This window comes from Rhinatrema bivittatum, chromosome 12, assembly GCF_901001135.1.
Source record: "Rhinatrema bivittatum chromosome 12, aRhiBiv1.1, whole genome shotgun sequence".
In the NCBI taxonomy this organism is placed as follows: Eukaryota; Metazoa; Chordata; class Amphibia; order Gymnophiona; family Rhinatrematidae; genus Rhinatrema; species Rhinatrema bivittatum.
Genome location: NC_042626.1, coordinates 65,734,523 through 65,748,974, shown reverse-complemented (window position 1 = coordinate 65,748,974; position 14,452 = coordinate 65,734,523). Strand labels below are relative to the sequence as shown.

General features: G+C 48.7%; 1 protein-coding gene across 3 annotated transcripts in view; it reads right to left on the bottom strand.

The window, feature by feature from the left end:
- Positions 1-6,786: 6,786 nt before the first annotated feature.
- TMEM98 (transmembrane protein 98) overlaps positions 6,787-14,452 on the bottom strand; it is a 40,768-nt gene continuing 33,102 nt past the window's right edge. For all 3 annotated transcript variants that reach the window (XM_029573101.1, XM_029573100.1, XM_029573102.1), the window contains exons 4-7: positions 14,273-14,306; positions 13,843-13,958; positions 9,716-9,775; positions 6,787-9,345 (exon numbers count right to left, since the gene is read on the bottom strand). In XM_029573101.1, coding sequence (XP_029428961.1) covers positions 9,138-9,345; positions 9,716-9,775; positions 13,843-13,958; positions 14,273-14,306 — 418 coding nt within the window. In that variant the 3' untranslated portion in view covers positions 6,787-9,137. The remainder of the gene's footprint in view (positions 9,346-9,715; positions 9,776-13,842; positions 13,959-14,272; positions 14,307-14,452) is intronic.

Sequence of the window (14,452 nt, the reverse complement as noted above, 5' to 3'; positions counted from 1 at the left end):
CGCGTTTTTACTGTATCGGCCAGATAGTGGGTAGGAGAAGATGCTGTGCACAGAGGTGAGGACCTCTCCCTAGCCTATGGAACCAGCACTCTCTCTCAGGCTGAGGAGTCCTATAACAGTCTCTCCGTCTCTCTCTCTCTTAGTTCATGTCTCATGGTAGGGTATTTTTAGGCTGGGGATGCTTGTGACTGTTTCTGTGAGGATGGAGGGAGCTGTTATGAGTGAGAGGGGTCTTGCAGCTTGTAGTGTGTAGTGGTAGTTTCCAGTGCCCTATCTATGAAATATTTTTCCTATGTACACAAAACAGGAGAAAACCTTGAGTTCATAGACCCTACCTTTTCAGGGTAAGGGAGATCTCATGGCAGTCGGTGCCTCTCTTAGGTTGAGGAGTCTTGTGGCAGTCTCTCAGGCTGGAGGGTGAGGGGTGTCATGGCAGTCTCCTACCAGGCTGGTATGTCTGGTGGCAGTTTCCCTATCTCACAGGCTAGGAGGGATCTCATGGCAATCTCTGAAATGCTGGGTGTGGTCTTGGGGCAGTCCCTGCATATTTATGAATTCAAGCCAATTATAGGCTTTGCAGAGCCTACAGGTCTTCCAAATTCTTGAGTCTGAGGTCAGTTAAAGGTTCACTGTATATCAGCAGCTTCAGTTAAGGCAGACAGCAAAGGACTCTGGGATAAGCTGAGTGAGCCAAAGGCCTGAACCAAAGTCTTCATATATCATTTCCCTCTTCCCTCTTTCTCCCTCAGGATGGTGGTGTCTCGCTCAGGCTGGGCTGTCTCATGGCAATCTGTCTCTCAGACTGGGGTGGTGGGCAGAAACTCTCTTCTCTCTCAGGCTGAGGGGGCTCGAGGCAGCCTCTCTCCCTTCCTTCAGGACTGGTAACTTGCAACCAACTATTTAAAGGCAACAGCAAAGCAAGCTGGCATAGATATGCAGCTCCTGCCCAGGATGGGACCAAAACATACCGTCATATCCCGGGTGCTGGAAATTTATTTATTTATTTATTTATTTATTTAAGGGTTTCTTATATACCGAGGCACGTTTGCAAAACATCACCTCGGTTCACAGTGTAACATAACTTAGCAACAAGCTTTACAATAATAATAATAATAATAATAATAACTTAGAACAAGCTTTACAATAATAACATTAACAGGTAGCGGTTAATAGGGCAGGGGATGATAATACGAGATATATATACAAATGTACATGTTAGTTTTAACAATAAAGTTGTATAAAGCAATCAGGAAAATCAGCAGGGTGAAGTGAACGATGGGGGGGGGAAGATGAGGAGAAGACCTAAAGAGGTTGGGAGGAGGGGGGAGAGGATAGCGAGGGTGAGGGACAATTGGGTGGGGAGAGAAAAAAGAAAGGGCGAGGGTCAGGTGGGCGGTCGGTTGGGCGGTCAAGTCATATCTTAGGTGAGAGACAATTCGTTAGTCAGGGTATGCTAGTTTGAACAGCCATGTTTTAAGATTGTGCTTGAATTTTTTGTGGCAAGGTTCCTGGCGTAATTGGGAAGGCATTTTATTCCAGTGGGCGGTTCCTGCGATGATGAAAGATCGCTCTCTAAAGGTGGTATGCTTCATGAACTTTGGAGAGGGTATCTGGAGTTTGGCCAGGTGATGCGTTCTTGTGGGTCTTGTGGGAAATGGGGGCAGCCTTGTAAAGGGAAAGCTTCTGCTGCCCACGTGGAGTAGCTCAGATTAGAAAGTAATTAGCAGAGTTCAGCTGCAGATAGCGCCAGGCATAGGCGTCGCTATAGGGTGACAAGTACCACCCCAAAGAAATGGCTTGCCACCCTTTTGCCACGTCAGTTTTATATATCGGCTCGAGCAGGGACAAACCAAACCCTTGCCTGATTCAATGTTGAAATACAGCCGTCAGCTGCACAATCCTCCTCCTCAGATCCACCTCCCTTCCTCCTTCCAACCAGCAGCTGGAGTTGCATTTAAGCTAACGTTATCTCCTGCTACCACGATGCCAATCTCACAGCTCTTACCGTGGGAGCGCAGGCAGCAGGAGATGGTGTTGCTTAAACATGACTGCTTCTGCTACCCACAACCCATGCCACATGCTAGACCATGCCATTAACCCCACCCCCCCCCCACACACACACACACACACTCCAAATGTTAGGACCCGTAACTCTGTGGTTGCCTGGCGACTGAAGGTAGCGAGGCCTGGTAGGCTGCCATAGAGCCCATACCATAGCAGCTGGAGAAGAGAGGACTTGTGACCCGGTGGCCACAAATGGACCCCAGCCCACTGGCTGCTGAAGATAGCCTGGCAGGCCACTGCAGAGCCCATCCCGTGGTGGCAGAAGAAGATGCCTAGAAGAGAGAGGTAGGCCCTGAGCCAGTATGAGTGAGAGTGTGGAAGTGTGAGTGTGAGCGTGCGTATGTGTGTGAGCCTGTGTGTGTGAGAGAGAAAACCTGTGTGCATATGAGGGGGGGAAAGAGCCACTGAGAGTGTGCTTGTGTGTGGGGGAGAGGGAGAAGATGAAGTTTTTGCACCTTCCCCATCTCCCATTAATTCAGGACAATCTCAGGGTGACAGGAAATCAAAAGTTCCCAGGTATGGAAAGTGAAAGATTTTTTTTATTCCTATTATTATTATTTATTTTTTTTTAATTTGATGTATCTGCTGTTTTGAAATATTTTATTGGTGTTTGGTCAATTTTTTTAAATTTTAATTTGTTTTTAATTAATGGATGTTATTCTATTTGTCAGATGTTTTGAAACATTTCTTCTTTTTATTACTTGGTTGATGTTTATATTTCTTCATTTTGTTGTTTAATGTTTTCTGAGGAATAGTGATATTTCCGTTTTTCCATTGTTGCACTGCATATAGAGTCTGGCTAGTTGTGGTTTCTGGTTCAATTTTTGTCTGCCTGTTTCTATTTGTATTTTATGGTCTCTTTATTATTGGTGAGGATCTGCTAGTATGTAGTTTCTGTCCTGGCTTTTCCACTTTCATTATTGCACCTCTGGTCTCCTGACTGCCTCACTCCCTCTGTGATACTTTGCATCTTCCTCTTTTTAGGGGAGGAGGCTTGATTAGAAGAGATCACAGTCAGTGTGGGACCAGTGCTTGCTGACGCACTTAGGGATAGAAGTGTAGGGCAGCCCGACTTGTTTGTTTTCCTAATAGGAGGTGTATTAGTATTTTAGGGCCTGGTGTAGTATTTCCAGTGCTGCCTCTTCATAGGCAGGGTTATGACTGTTTGAGTCCTTGGACAGGTTTGCTGTATAGGTTCTAAGATTCTTTTTGTTAGAGTTTTGTATTTTTTTCACAAAGTATCCGGCAGTGGAAGGTGTTTGTGCTGCTGCTACTGAGATGACAACAGAATTTGGATGGGTCTTGTTTTTGTATGGTGACGTGTAAGGGTCTGTGGTTGGGGGATTTTTGTGTGGATGCAGTTTTTTGTTTCCGAACGTGAGGTGCAGGATTTGCATTGAGATTCTGTCTCTGCTTGTACATACTTTAGACTTCACTCTCATATCCTCATCGACGAATTGGTTTAATGAGGTTATCAAATTATTTTAATGGTTGTTGCACTGGGAGGCTAAAACTGTTTTTTTTTTTTAATTGCACGGAAGGACAGTGGAACTTTTTCTTATTTAGCCGATTTAACGGCAGGAGGGCCAGATGTACGTTGATGTCACTTTGGCTTGGCGCAAATACTTCTGTCTAGAGACGGCACTGGCTCCAGGTGAATTTAAGCCCCGTGGGAGAGTGCTGGAGGAACAGGGTAACACTGTGTGCCGGTTTCCAGGGCACTATTGTCACGGAGGAAATGAATCCTTTTTTCAACTCCGATAAAGTGGAGGATCTTGTTGCTGCTGGTGAACAGCGAATGGACATCACATCTCAAACACAGGAAAGGAGACTTTATCACTCCCTCTTTGGGTACACAAGGAAGTACAGGAGTAATATTTTACCCAGCAATGGTTTTCTAAAAATATATTAAAAAAAAAAAAAAAAGTCAGAAGGTGCTGGGTCAGTTCCAGGTTCTTTGCTGGTGGCAAATAAAGAAATTCCACTTCCCCCTTCAGTTTTAGTACGGGGGGGAAGTCCCATAATCTGTGAGAAGCAAATTTGCTGCAATTCATCGGAGGCTGAGCCAGTGCTTTCCAAACAGTATAAAATAAATACCGTGCACAAGAGAGACAAGCTTGGGTCCTTTCACCTGTGTTTAATAAGACTCGTTTTCTAGTTGGGGTGGAAAGATGAATGCACTGCCCCCAATATCAGGTCTGGCACCGTCTCCTTCTCAATCTCCTGTTCAAAGCGCTGTCTCACCCCTCCTCCCAGACCCTACTGTGCAATCTCATACCCTCCCCCCCCCTCACTGCCCTAGCCCCCCCGTCACTAATTCCTTTACTGCCCAGGGCTCACTGCTCACTCTCTCTTCCCTCTACCACCCCTTTACTATTCACTCTCTCTTCTTCCACCACTGATTACTTTTAGAATACCCCCCCCCACACACACACACACACAGTCTTGGTGGGGGGGGGGGGGCAGGGAGGAGGATGACGTAAAGCGAGGCCGCCTGATGTTCAGCCATAGGCTGGGGGCTTCAGCATGGCCCAGGGCCAGATCGACATCATGGTGGTGCAGGGGCCTGAACTCGGACCACCACCCCGTCGCTGATATGCCGCCCACACTGTAGTTGATGGACTGGCAGAAAATCAGCAGTGATTTCCCTAAACTCGCGTCCCCTCTTCCACGCTTGTCTTCCTGTGAACTTCTGCTTGATGGATTTTGTGCAGGATATAAGGACCAAGTCATGACACAAACACCAGTCACTCCTATATCCATCCCAGGGGTGGGCAACTCCGGTCCTCCAGGGCTGCAAAACGGTCAGGTTTTCAGGATATCCCTAATGAATATTCATGAGAGAGATTTTCAGTCACACTGCCTCAGTTGTATGCCAAATCTATTTCATGCACTTTCATTAAGCTTATCCTAAAACTATCCTGGTTTCTGGCCCCCTTGAGGATTGGAATTGCCCACCCCTGACCCTTGTAGTTAATAACTGATGTTTTTTGTATGGGACTTAAAACTACAGTCCACTTAGGTGTCCTATTGAAAATATTGTCCTGCATGTCTATGGGAAAAATACTTATGTAGAGACCTTCAAGTTTGTCCCTAGCTTAAGGTCTAAGTTAGAGTTTAGGGAGGAGGTAAGAGTTGGCAGAACATCCCTGTAGGCACTTCCTGTAAGGATGCTCTGGATTGGTCAGACATCCTCCATAAAAACAGGCAGAGCACGAGGAGTGGTGTGGCACCTTGCTTTGAGGCCTATAGCCTGATGCTAGGGAGAGAGAAAGATTTGTGACCCAGTACACAACTAGTCTAGCAGGGGCTGCCTCAGGAGCAGAGACTTTTGAAGCGTTTATTTTTGTGAATTTGCTTTTTTGGAGCCTAGTCCTGCCTCAGGATTTTCACCTCTGCCTGTTGGTCAGGATAAGGTAATGTGATTCTCTACCGTCCATGCAAGGACTGTCAGCATTGAACTGCCAGAAGAGGAGAGAAGCATTTATGTAGAAATGTTTTGTTTCGGTTGCTTTGGGAATTTTTGCCCCTGGATCCTACTCGTGAGAAAGAGCTGTAGGTAGGAGGACAGTGTTTGCTGATTAGGGATTCTCTTTCAGAGAGGTCCCTAGGAGAAAGAGGAGAGACAGGAGAACCAGTACCCCCACTAGGGACCTGGCTTCCAAGCCCTGGAAGAACAAGGGCATCCTCGTGCTCTTATTATCCAGAGGGGCACTCATGGACGGAGACTGTGTTATTTTCACACCTGAATTTGGAAGTATAAAACGTGAATATTTTTGTGATTGAAGATTTGGTTGCAGTTAAATTTTTTTTGAATACCCCACACGAGTGTCCTGTGAGTTCTCTAGAGCTGAGAACAGAGTTTGAGCGTGAGTACACCCGTGGGATAGTAAGCGAGAGCAGAGAGAGACTTGGGTTCTTCCCCTGCATGCTTCGGGCCAAGGAGGTTAAGCCTCGCCCCCATCAAGAAAACAGGGACTTAGCCCAGGGACCGAGTGTGCCCCCAGAATCAGATCAGCCCTAACACAGAAATAGAAATAACACTTAGTATGCAGGTTCCTAGAAGAGGTGCAGAACCTTGTCTCAAAAGCCAGAAACAGTTAGAAATTGAAGGAAAAATAAACAGAAATAGGATGTTATTGTGAAGCGAATACTTATCACTATTGTAAAGTGCTAGATATGTCTGGCACTAAAAAAATTCTAGTTATTAAGTCTCTCCCCCTCATCTTCTTACTCTTTCCCCTCATCCACTGCCCAGCATCTCCCTCCTTCTCCCCCCCCCCCTAACAAAAACAAATGGCTGATCTTTAATACTCCCTAGTCCTACCAGAGGTGATTGCTCCCACAGTCCCTCCTGCCACGGCACACTGTAAATGCAGGCTCCTTCAGCAGCAGTGGCACCAGCATGCAGGTCCGATCCACAGCCCCCAGCTCCCGCACATGGCGGCGGCTGCCCCCTTTCCCACCCGCACCTGTGCGCCAGGCCCCCAGGAAGGAAGCTAGCAGGAAACCTTTCAGTTCTGGTCCTCCTTCCATTTGAAGGAGCAGGGGCCTACAGTTCCTCTCTCTCCCTCCAGGCATGACCTCCGACCCATTCCCCTTCCTGGACTCCAGGGCTTTCCCCCTTGCTAGACATCTCACTCAGCAAAGAATCCTCCTCTGCTTCCCGCTCCCGCACCTCCTGGCCCCAGGCAGGTGCAGAGAATAGGAGGCTGGAGCAGATACATTTAGATAACTTTATTGGCAGGATCATTTTTACATATATTTGCAAAGTGATACATAAAGTGGTTAAAGCAAAAATGAAAAAAAAAAATTACAAAATAGTGAGCGAGATAAAATTACAGGGAGGACAAGGACCAGTTCCAGGTTCTGCTGCTCCACATGTCCCTAGTGACAGATCAAGTTCCTGGCTGGGTGGAAGGGTACAACATATTTCGGCTGCTCTTGCTCCTGTTTGCCCCAGAAGAGAACGGAGTCATTCTGCTCCCTAATCCAGCCCCACTCCTCCTGTTTCTCCCCACTCCCGGGCAGCCTGCAAAGGGGAGGCACTGGCACCCTGAGGTTCCCGGGAACGATGGTCATAGGTCAGCAGAGGAGGGTGAGTTTGCAGCTCTCAGCCCCCCCCCCCCCCCCCCAAGGCAGTGGCTGTGAGAGACTTCCAGAAGCTTGCAATCTCCTCCACCCCATCCTCTGCTCCTGCTCCGCTGCAGCTCATTTTCTCCAGCCTCTTTGATGGCGGTGTCTGTGCCCCAGTGACCCTACACCCAAGCTGCAACTCAGCCACAGACCACTGACAAAGGCCAATTCCCGACACCTCGTTCAGGACCCCCAAGGCTGGAGCAGGTTCTGAATGGACTGGGAGGAAGGTGAGCCCTTCCAAAAAAAAAAAGTCTTCTGTCACTTCCATGTCCTGAGCTATATATTTTTTGTTAAAGCAGGGGGGTGCGAGGGGGGACACCAGGGGGCTGGCAGATCCACCCAGTGTATTGCAGGAGGAGCTGCGAGCTTCTCCTCCTGTTTGTAAACAGGGGATGCTGTGATCGAGCCGCTGTGACTATTTTTCCTTGCTGGTGGGTGGCACCAAGATTGGGCCCCTGCTGGCCTGCCAGTCTGATTTATTTTATTTTTTTTTAACTTGACCAGCGTGATGCTGAATATAGCCGGGCAGGTTTAAAATCATCTGGGTAAACCCAGCCGGATAACGTTAGATCTGCTCTGGACCATGACCGGACGTACTCGGATAAACGTTAGCTGAATATCGGTGCTCGCTGAAGCCCCATCCCCAGTACATCCCCATGCCACATCGTTTTCATGCTAAAAACTCATGATTAGTCCAGCTAAGTTGTTATCTTCCTATACATTTTAGATGTCCCCCCCCCCCCCCAAAGCTTATCTTTATAGGAGTTTTAGATCAGGGATGCTCAAACCAGTCCCCCCCCCCCCCCAGCCAGTCGAGTTCTCTCATGCATATTCATTAGGGGAATCCTGCATCCGCTGCGGGGAGCCCGCATTACCACAGGACTTGTAATATTTTACATACGTATATTATTTTTCATCCCCCACTTGCAAAATGTATCCCTCTTATACAGTAATAGATATCTTCCTAAAACCCCATAACCTACACGATACAATAAAAGGCAGTTTTATAATATTTAGCATTTTTTTTTAATTTAACTGCTCCCCCGGCTGCCATAGTGGTACAGTCCAAGTGCTTGCCATTCCCACTGCATCTGGTGACAAGTGAGGGGGAGGGAGGCGTGTTGGATAACCTGGAAATTATTAGCCCAGGAAGAGGGGGGGTTTACTCCAGAGATCCAAAGAGTAGGGGGATAGGAGAGCCCTCCCCTGGAGCACAGCAGCACCTCTTGCTCTCACCACCACTGCCACCACAGCTCAACGGACCGCTCCACCAGGGAGAGGGAGCCATTTTGTTAAACAGCCATCTCACCATAGACCTGCTAACTGCCCCTGGCTTATGCATCTTTCTCTGAGACACCCACTATGATCCAGGGATGACAACATTAGGACAGATGACCCACTCCTTCCAACTCTGCATTCCACTGGGGCTTTTAAGGCACCTGCCTCCTATTTCATTCCACGTCGAGGGCTCAGAGCTATGGAATATAATCATTTATGTATGACAGAATACAAAATCCACCTCCCTCTTGGGACTCTTGCAAGCTAGATGGCCTGCTGATGCTTCAGGGGAGGTGGCATGGAGCCCACCAGAAAACTCACCCCTCTCCAAAATGGCTTCCTCCATGCCAGCTGGATTACAAAGAAAATCTAAGGCAAAAAAGTACTGAAAAAAATGCGAAACAGATTTAAATGTGACGGCCTGGCTCTGTTGCTAAGGCTTTACATAGACCTGGTCACAGCCCGAGGGAAAGTCAGGTATCAGGGTAGACATCTTTCTCCCTGGAGTGTTCAGCTTCTTAATGATAGCAGCGCAGCTTGGAAGCCTCTCAGGCAATCAGGACAGCTGCCGATCCCTCCCTCTGTGCAATCAGGCTGCTTCGGCGGGCGGGGGCTCGTCCATTTCCATGTCCTGGGGCATATTGAAGGGTTGGATGTTAAATTGTGGACTGCTCTTGGAAGAAGCCTTCCGTCGTCAGGAGAGTTCGCTCGGGCTCGGAGGCCACGGCGGCTTCCCTGAGCACGGCCATGTGCTCCTCGGCTGCAGACAATGACTGGTCGATCCAGTCCATGCCGCCCGTCAGATGGCACGCGTTGCGGGTCACCAGGACCAGATGACTGACTGAGAGCAGCAGAGCCGTCGTCCTGGGAGAGGATGTGAACACACAGGAGAAAAGGATCAGACATTTTTGAGGTCTGGCTGTGTTGAACCTCGGGACCTCATAACCCTGGCAGCATGGTGTCATGACGACCTACGCACCAATCCTGCTCTGCCACCACAGGACTTGGAATGAGGAGGGTGACCAGTTCACACCAGTTTGTTTTCAGGAACAGGCCTGGTTTTGCCCCACCGTATGCAGGGAGATGTAATCCTGGATTTCCCTTAGAAAAGCGGGACCTACCTCTCCCTGCACACAATGGGATAAAATAATAGGCCCTTCTTCTAGCACGTAGCCTGGAAGACTCTGGCCAGGTTATTTACCTCACGATGAATTTTGTACACTCCTAGCAGTACCTGGCATCCAGAAGCTTGGGGTCCAGGGGAGGGTACATGGATCTCACAACGTCATCCACCCTGCGGGAGAAACATGCATTGTATAAGAGATAAGGCTTACACACGGCACGATAATTTAGTAGCCCTACTGTATGCTGCAGAGGAATCACTGATAGACCGTGTGAGATGGGGAAGGCTCTTCTGTTTTCTGATTCCTCTGGAATCTCGGGGGCTGGAGCAATACATGGAAGGATACAAGACCGTCTCAAAGAGACTGCCTGCGTCTGTCTGAAGTCAGGCTCCAGTCCGAACAGCTCAGATGGGCAGGAATTTAAACTAGAGGAGTCAGGTAATGTCAAATCCTCACCCCCCCCCCCCAACAAACAATTAAAGATAGCGGTGAAATTTAACAAGTGTGTGCATCTCACAAGACGACGTGAGCGACAAGGGGAGCAGGAATGGAGCAATCTTTGGAAGATGCCCGTAGCCTGGCTAATAAAAGTTCAAGAATCGGAAGCCCTGATGGCAGAGGCAGTTTTAGATATTGAGGGTATCGCAGAAACAGGGTTCGATGTGTCTCCTGTCTGAGGTATCACCCTGCCTGGCTATTATTTTTCAGGAGGGACAGGGTAGGCAGAAAGGGAGGAGGTGCGGCAATTTTCATGAAAAACAACATTAAAGGAGCAGAAGACTGCCAGGGGGTAGGAGGAGGTGCTGTTGATTACCTCGGAGAGGGGTTGTTGGCACTGATGTGACCTGCAGACCTCCAGCACACTGCAATGAAGTAACAGTGGGGCCAATGCCATACAATGCGCTCAGCCGGGCGCACTGCTTAATCCGTGGTTGGACGCGCGTTCACAACTCTTTATTCTATAAGGCAGGGGTCAGGAACCTTTTTGGCTGAGAGAGCCATAAACGCCACATATTTTAAAATGTAATTCCATGAGAGCCATACAATATGTTTAAAACTAAATACAAGTAAATGTGTGCATTTTATGTAAGATCACACTTTTAAAGTACAATAAGTCTCTGAAAATATTACACCAGGCCTTAAGACACCAATACATCTCCTATTAGGAAAACGGACCAAGTCAGGCTGCTATAGAGTCCTACACAGAAACTACACGCCAGCAGAAAACCTCACCTGAATCACGTGCTGTCCCTCACCTAACATAGAATAAAGAGACCAAAACGCATAACAAGAAGCATGCAGAAAAAACTGAATTGGAAACTGCAACAAGCCTGGGTCTCTGTATGCAGTGTAACAAAGGAAAAAAGAAACATCACCCATCCTTATAAAACAAATCAAGAAATATAAAACCATCAGCAGTAAAACTGTACTAACAAAAAGAACATATTTTGAAACAGCTGATGAGTGGAATATTCAATAATTAAAAACTCATATAAAACATTTCCAGATACCAACAAAATATTTCAAAATAGCAGACACAAAGACCCAGTAATGAAAAATAAGGATACAAAAATGTTTTGCTCTGCATACCTGGGAACGTTTGATATCAGGTGTCCTGAGATTGTTCTGAATTAGCAGGAGGTGGGGTGGTTTGCTTGGAACTTTCTCCTCTCTCAGTCACATACCAGCGCTCTCTCTCACTGGCTCTCAATGACACACCTATACACACATGTTCTCAGTACTCACATATACACATGTTTTTTCTCTCTCACTTATATAGGCTCTTAATTACGCATTTACACACATGCTATCTTTTCACGCTTACACACACACACAGGCTTTCAATCACATAAATACATGCTGTCTTTTTCTCTCACACACAGACTCTCATTCACATGCTTACAAACATGTCCTCTCTTTCTCTCATTTACACACAGGCTCTCAATCACATACTCACATGCTCCCTCACCTAAATCAGCTCTCAATCACACACAGACACACATGGTCTCTCTCTCTCATTTAAACACAGGCTCTCAATCACATACTCACATGCTCCATCACCTAAACCAGCTCTCAATCACACACAGACACACATGATCTCTCTCTTACTTATACACATAGGCTCTTAATCATACATACACATGATTTCTCTCACACACAAAGGATCTCAATCATACACACATACTCTTTCACACAAACAGGTTTTCAATCACAAACTTACACATACAGGTTCCCAATGGTAAACTTACATTCATGCTCTCTCTCTCTCTCTCACAGGCAGGCTCTCAATCGCAGACATACGATCTTTCACATGTACAGGCTCTCAATCATTCACATACATGCATCTCTCTCTCTCTCTCTCTCTCTCTCACACACACACACACACACACAAGAGGAAGTGGAGATGCATCTCTCACTCACACACACACACACACACACACACACACACAGGGCCGGCCGGCCCCCCCCCCGCGGCCCGGAAGAGGAAGTGGAGAGTATCGGGTGCCTGCGCGGCAAGAAGAGGCCTCGCTAGTGCGCTCGGCATCGCCCGAAGAAAAGAAGACTGCAGCGCGGCTCGGAGGAAAATGAAGAGCTTCAACCGCGGCCGATGGGACTCCGCCTCCGCGAGGGCTGAAAATGAAGAGGTTAGCGTTGGGAGGAGGCTGCTGCTGCCGCGCGTTCCCGGGGTGGGGGAGAGAGAGAGTGAATGAGCGCGCAACTCATTCACTCTCCCTCTCCCCCACCCCTTCCCCGGGAACGCGTGGCAGCAGCAGCCTCCTCCCAACGCTAACCTCTTCATTTTCAGCCCTCGCGGAGGCGGAGTCCCATCGGCCGCGGTTGAAGCTCTTCATTTTCCTCCGAGCCGCGCTGCAGTCTTCTTTTCTTCGGGCGATGCCGAGTGCACTAGCGTGGCCTCTTCTTGCCGCGCACGCACCCGATACTCTCCACTTCCTCTTCCGGGTCGCGGGGGGGGGGGGGGGGCGGGAAGAAGAGAGCACGCCGGTGCCGCTGACTCCAGCTGTCCTGCCGCGTTCCGCCCGGGCTGACAGCATTTTAAGCCCGGGTGGAGGAGGACCGGGGAGCAGCTGGGTCAGCGGGAAAGTGTGGCGACTGTCTGCGAGCCAGATGCAGCCCTCAAAAGAGCCATATCTGGCTCGCGAGCCATGGGTTCCCGACCCCTGCTATAAGGGGATTAGCGCGCCCAAAACCCAGAGCAGGCGTTAATTTCTGAGCAGCCCAAAAAGTGTACAGAGAAGCAGAAAATACTGCTTTTATGTACTTCCTGTGACTTAATATTGTGGCGATATTAAGTCGAAGCAACCAAAGGACCAGAAAGTTTAAAAAAAAAAAATTACAAGAAAAAAAAAGTGTGCCGGCAGTCAGGTTAGGAAGAGGGACGCTCAGTTAACGAGCGTCCCTCTTCCTAACCCGCCGACAGCCACCTCTCCTGGGCTCCCGCTGCCAAGGAGGTGCTAGGGGCGCACATTTGTCCCTAGCGCCTTCATTTTAACACGAGCCATTTAAATATTTGATCGCGTGCCCAGGAGAGGTGCTGGGCGGGCATTAGGAATTATTGCATTGGGCCCGGTGGGAGATTCAATTTGCTGGACGTGGATTGGAAGTTGGAAGTGGCAAGGACTCTGGACTTCCTTCACGGGGCTCTCCGTATGCAAACGGTAATGGGGGTCTGACACTGGTAGAAGGGGCATTTCAACCACGGAGGGTGGAGTTGTTTGCCAAAGACTGCGGTGGGGAAGTGCAGGGGTACAAGATCTTGGGAGGGGGCGAAAGAGAGCAGGTGGAAAGGGAGTTCAAGGCTGTGAGAGAGACAGCTGGAGGGCGTGAGGTGAGGTGCGGTGAGTGTGTGTGAGAGAAACAGAGGTGAGGAAGGTGACTAAGAGCCTGAGGTGATGAGGGTGGAGGTGGGGAAGTGGAAGGGGTAAGGGAGAGACAGAGGTGGTGACTGGGGGGGGGGGGGAGAGAGTTTTGAAAGACAAGGAGAGAAAGGGATGTGGTGGGTCTGTGAAAGTCAGAAGGAGTGATGGGGGAAGGTGAATGATAGAGAGAGCCAGAGAATGATATTTAAGGGCAGGGGAGATTATATAAGGGGGTAAAAGTGGTTCTTCATTGCCCTTTATGGTCGCCTCCACCTGGCAACCTCGCAGAGCCCAGCGGTGCCCACATCACGCATGCCAGCGGTGCCCGGGCAGATCTCCCAGTGCCGGCCGGGACTCACCTTGGACTGATTCGCTTTGCGACAACGATGATGTCGCTCAGGCTAGCCGGGGATTTAATTTTGGCACCAGACCCCATGGTCATAGCAACCAGTTTCTCAGTCAACGTGTGGCAAATCTGAAAAAGAAAGCGAAAGAAAGAAAACCCGGCGTGGCAAAAATAAATACAAATAAAACAGAGAGAGAGAGAGAAAGGAAGGGTTAAACGTCTCTTTGCAGAGCTGCATACACAGGATTATTAATAACAAAAGTACTAAAATGAGCATCAGTGAGTGACAGAGGAACAAGAAGCGTTAACAGGGAAAGGAGAGAGTGAAACAGAAATACTGAGATCAAGAGAACAAGGGGGCCGGATTTAAGGACAGAGTGGAAAGCCAGCATATCAGCTTCCCCGCGCGGTTCTGACCCGGCCCAAAGCAAAGCACGAGTTACCTTCAGGATCGCGATGCAGTGAGACACGAGCCCCCTACGGAGAGACACATTTCCATCAGTTAGACAGGGCAGACGTCCACGTCTCATTCCCACCAGCACCAAGTGCAGTCCCAGATCCAGATCCAGCATACCTCTCGCTCACCACCACCCCCAAGCCATTTCCTGCAATCATCCTAGAGA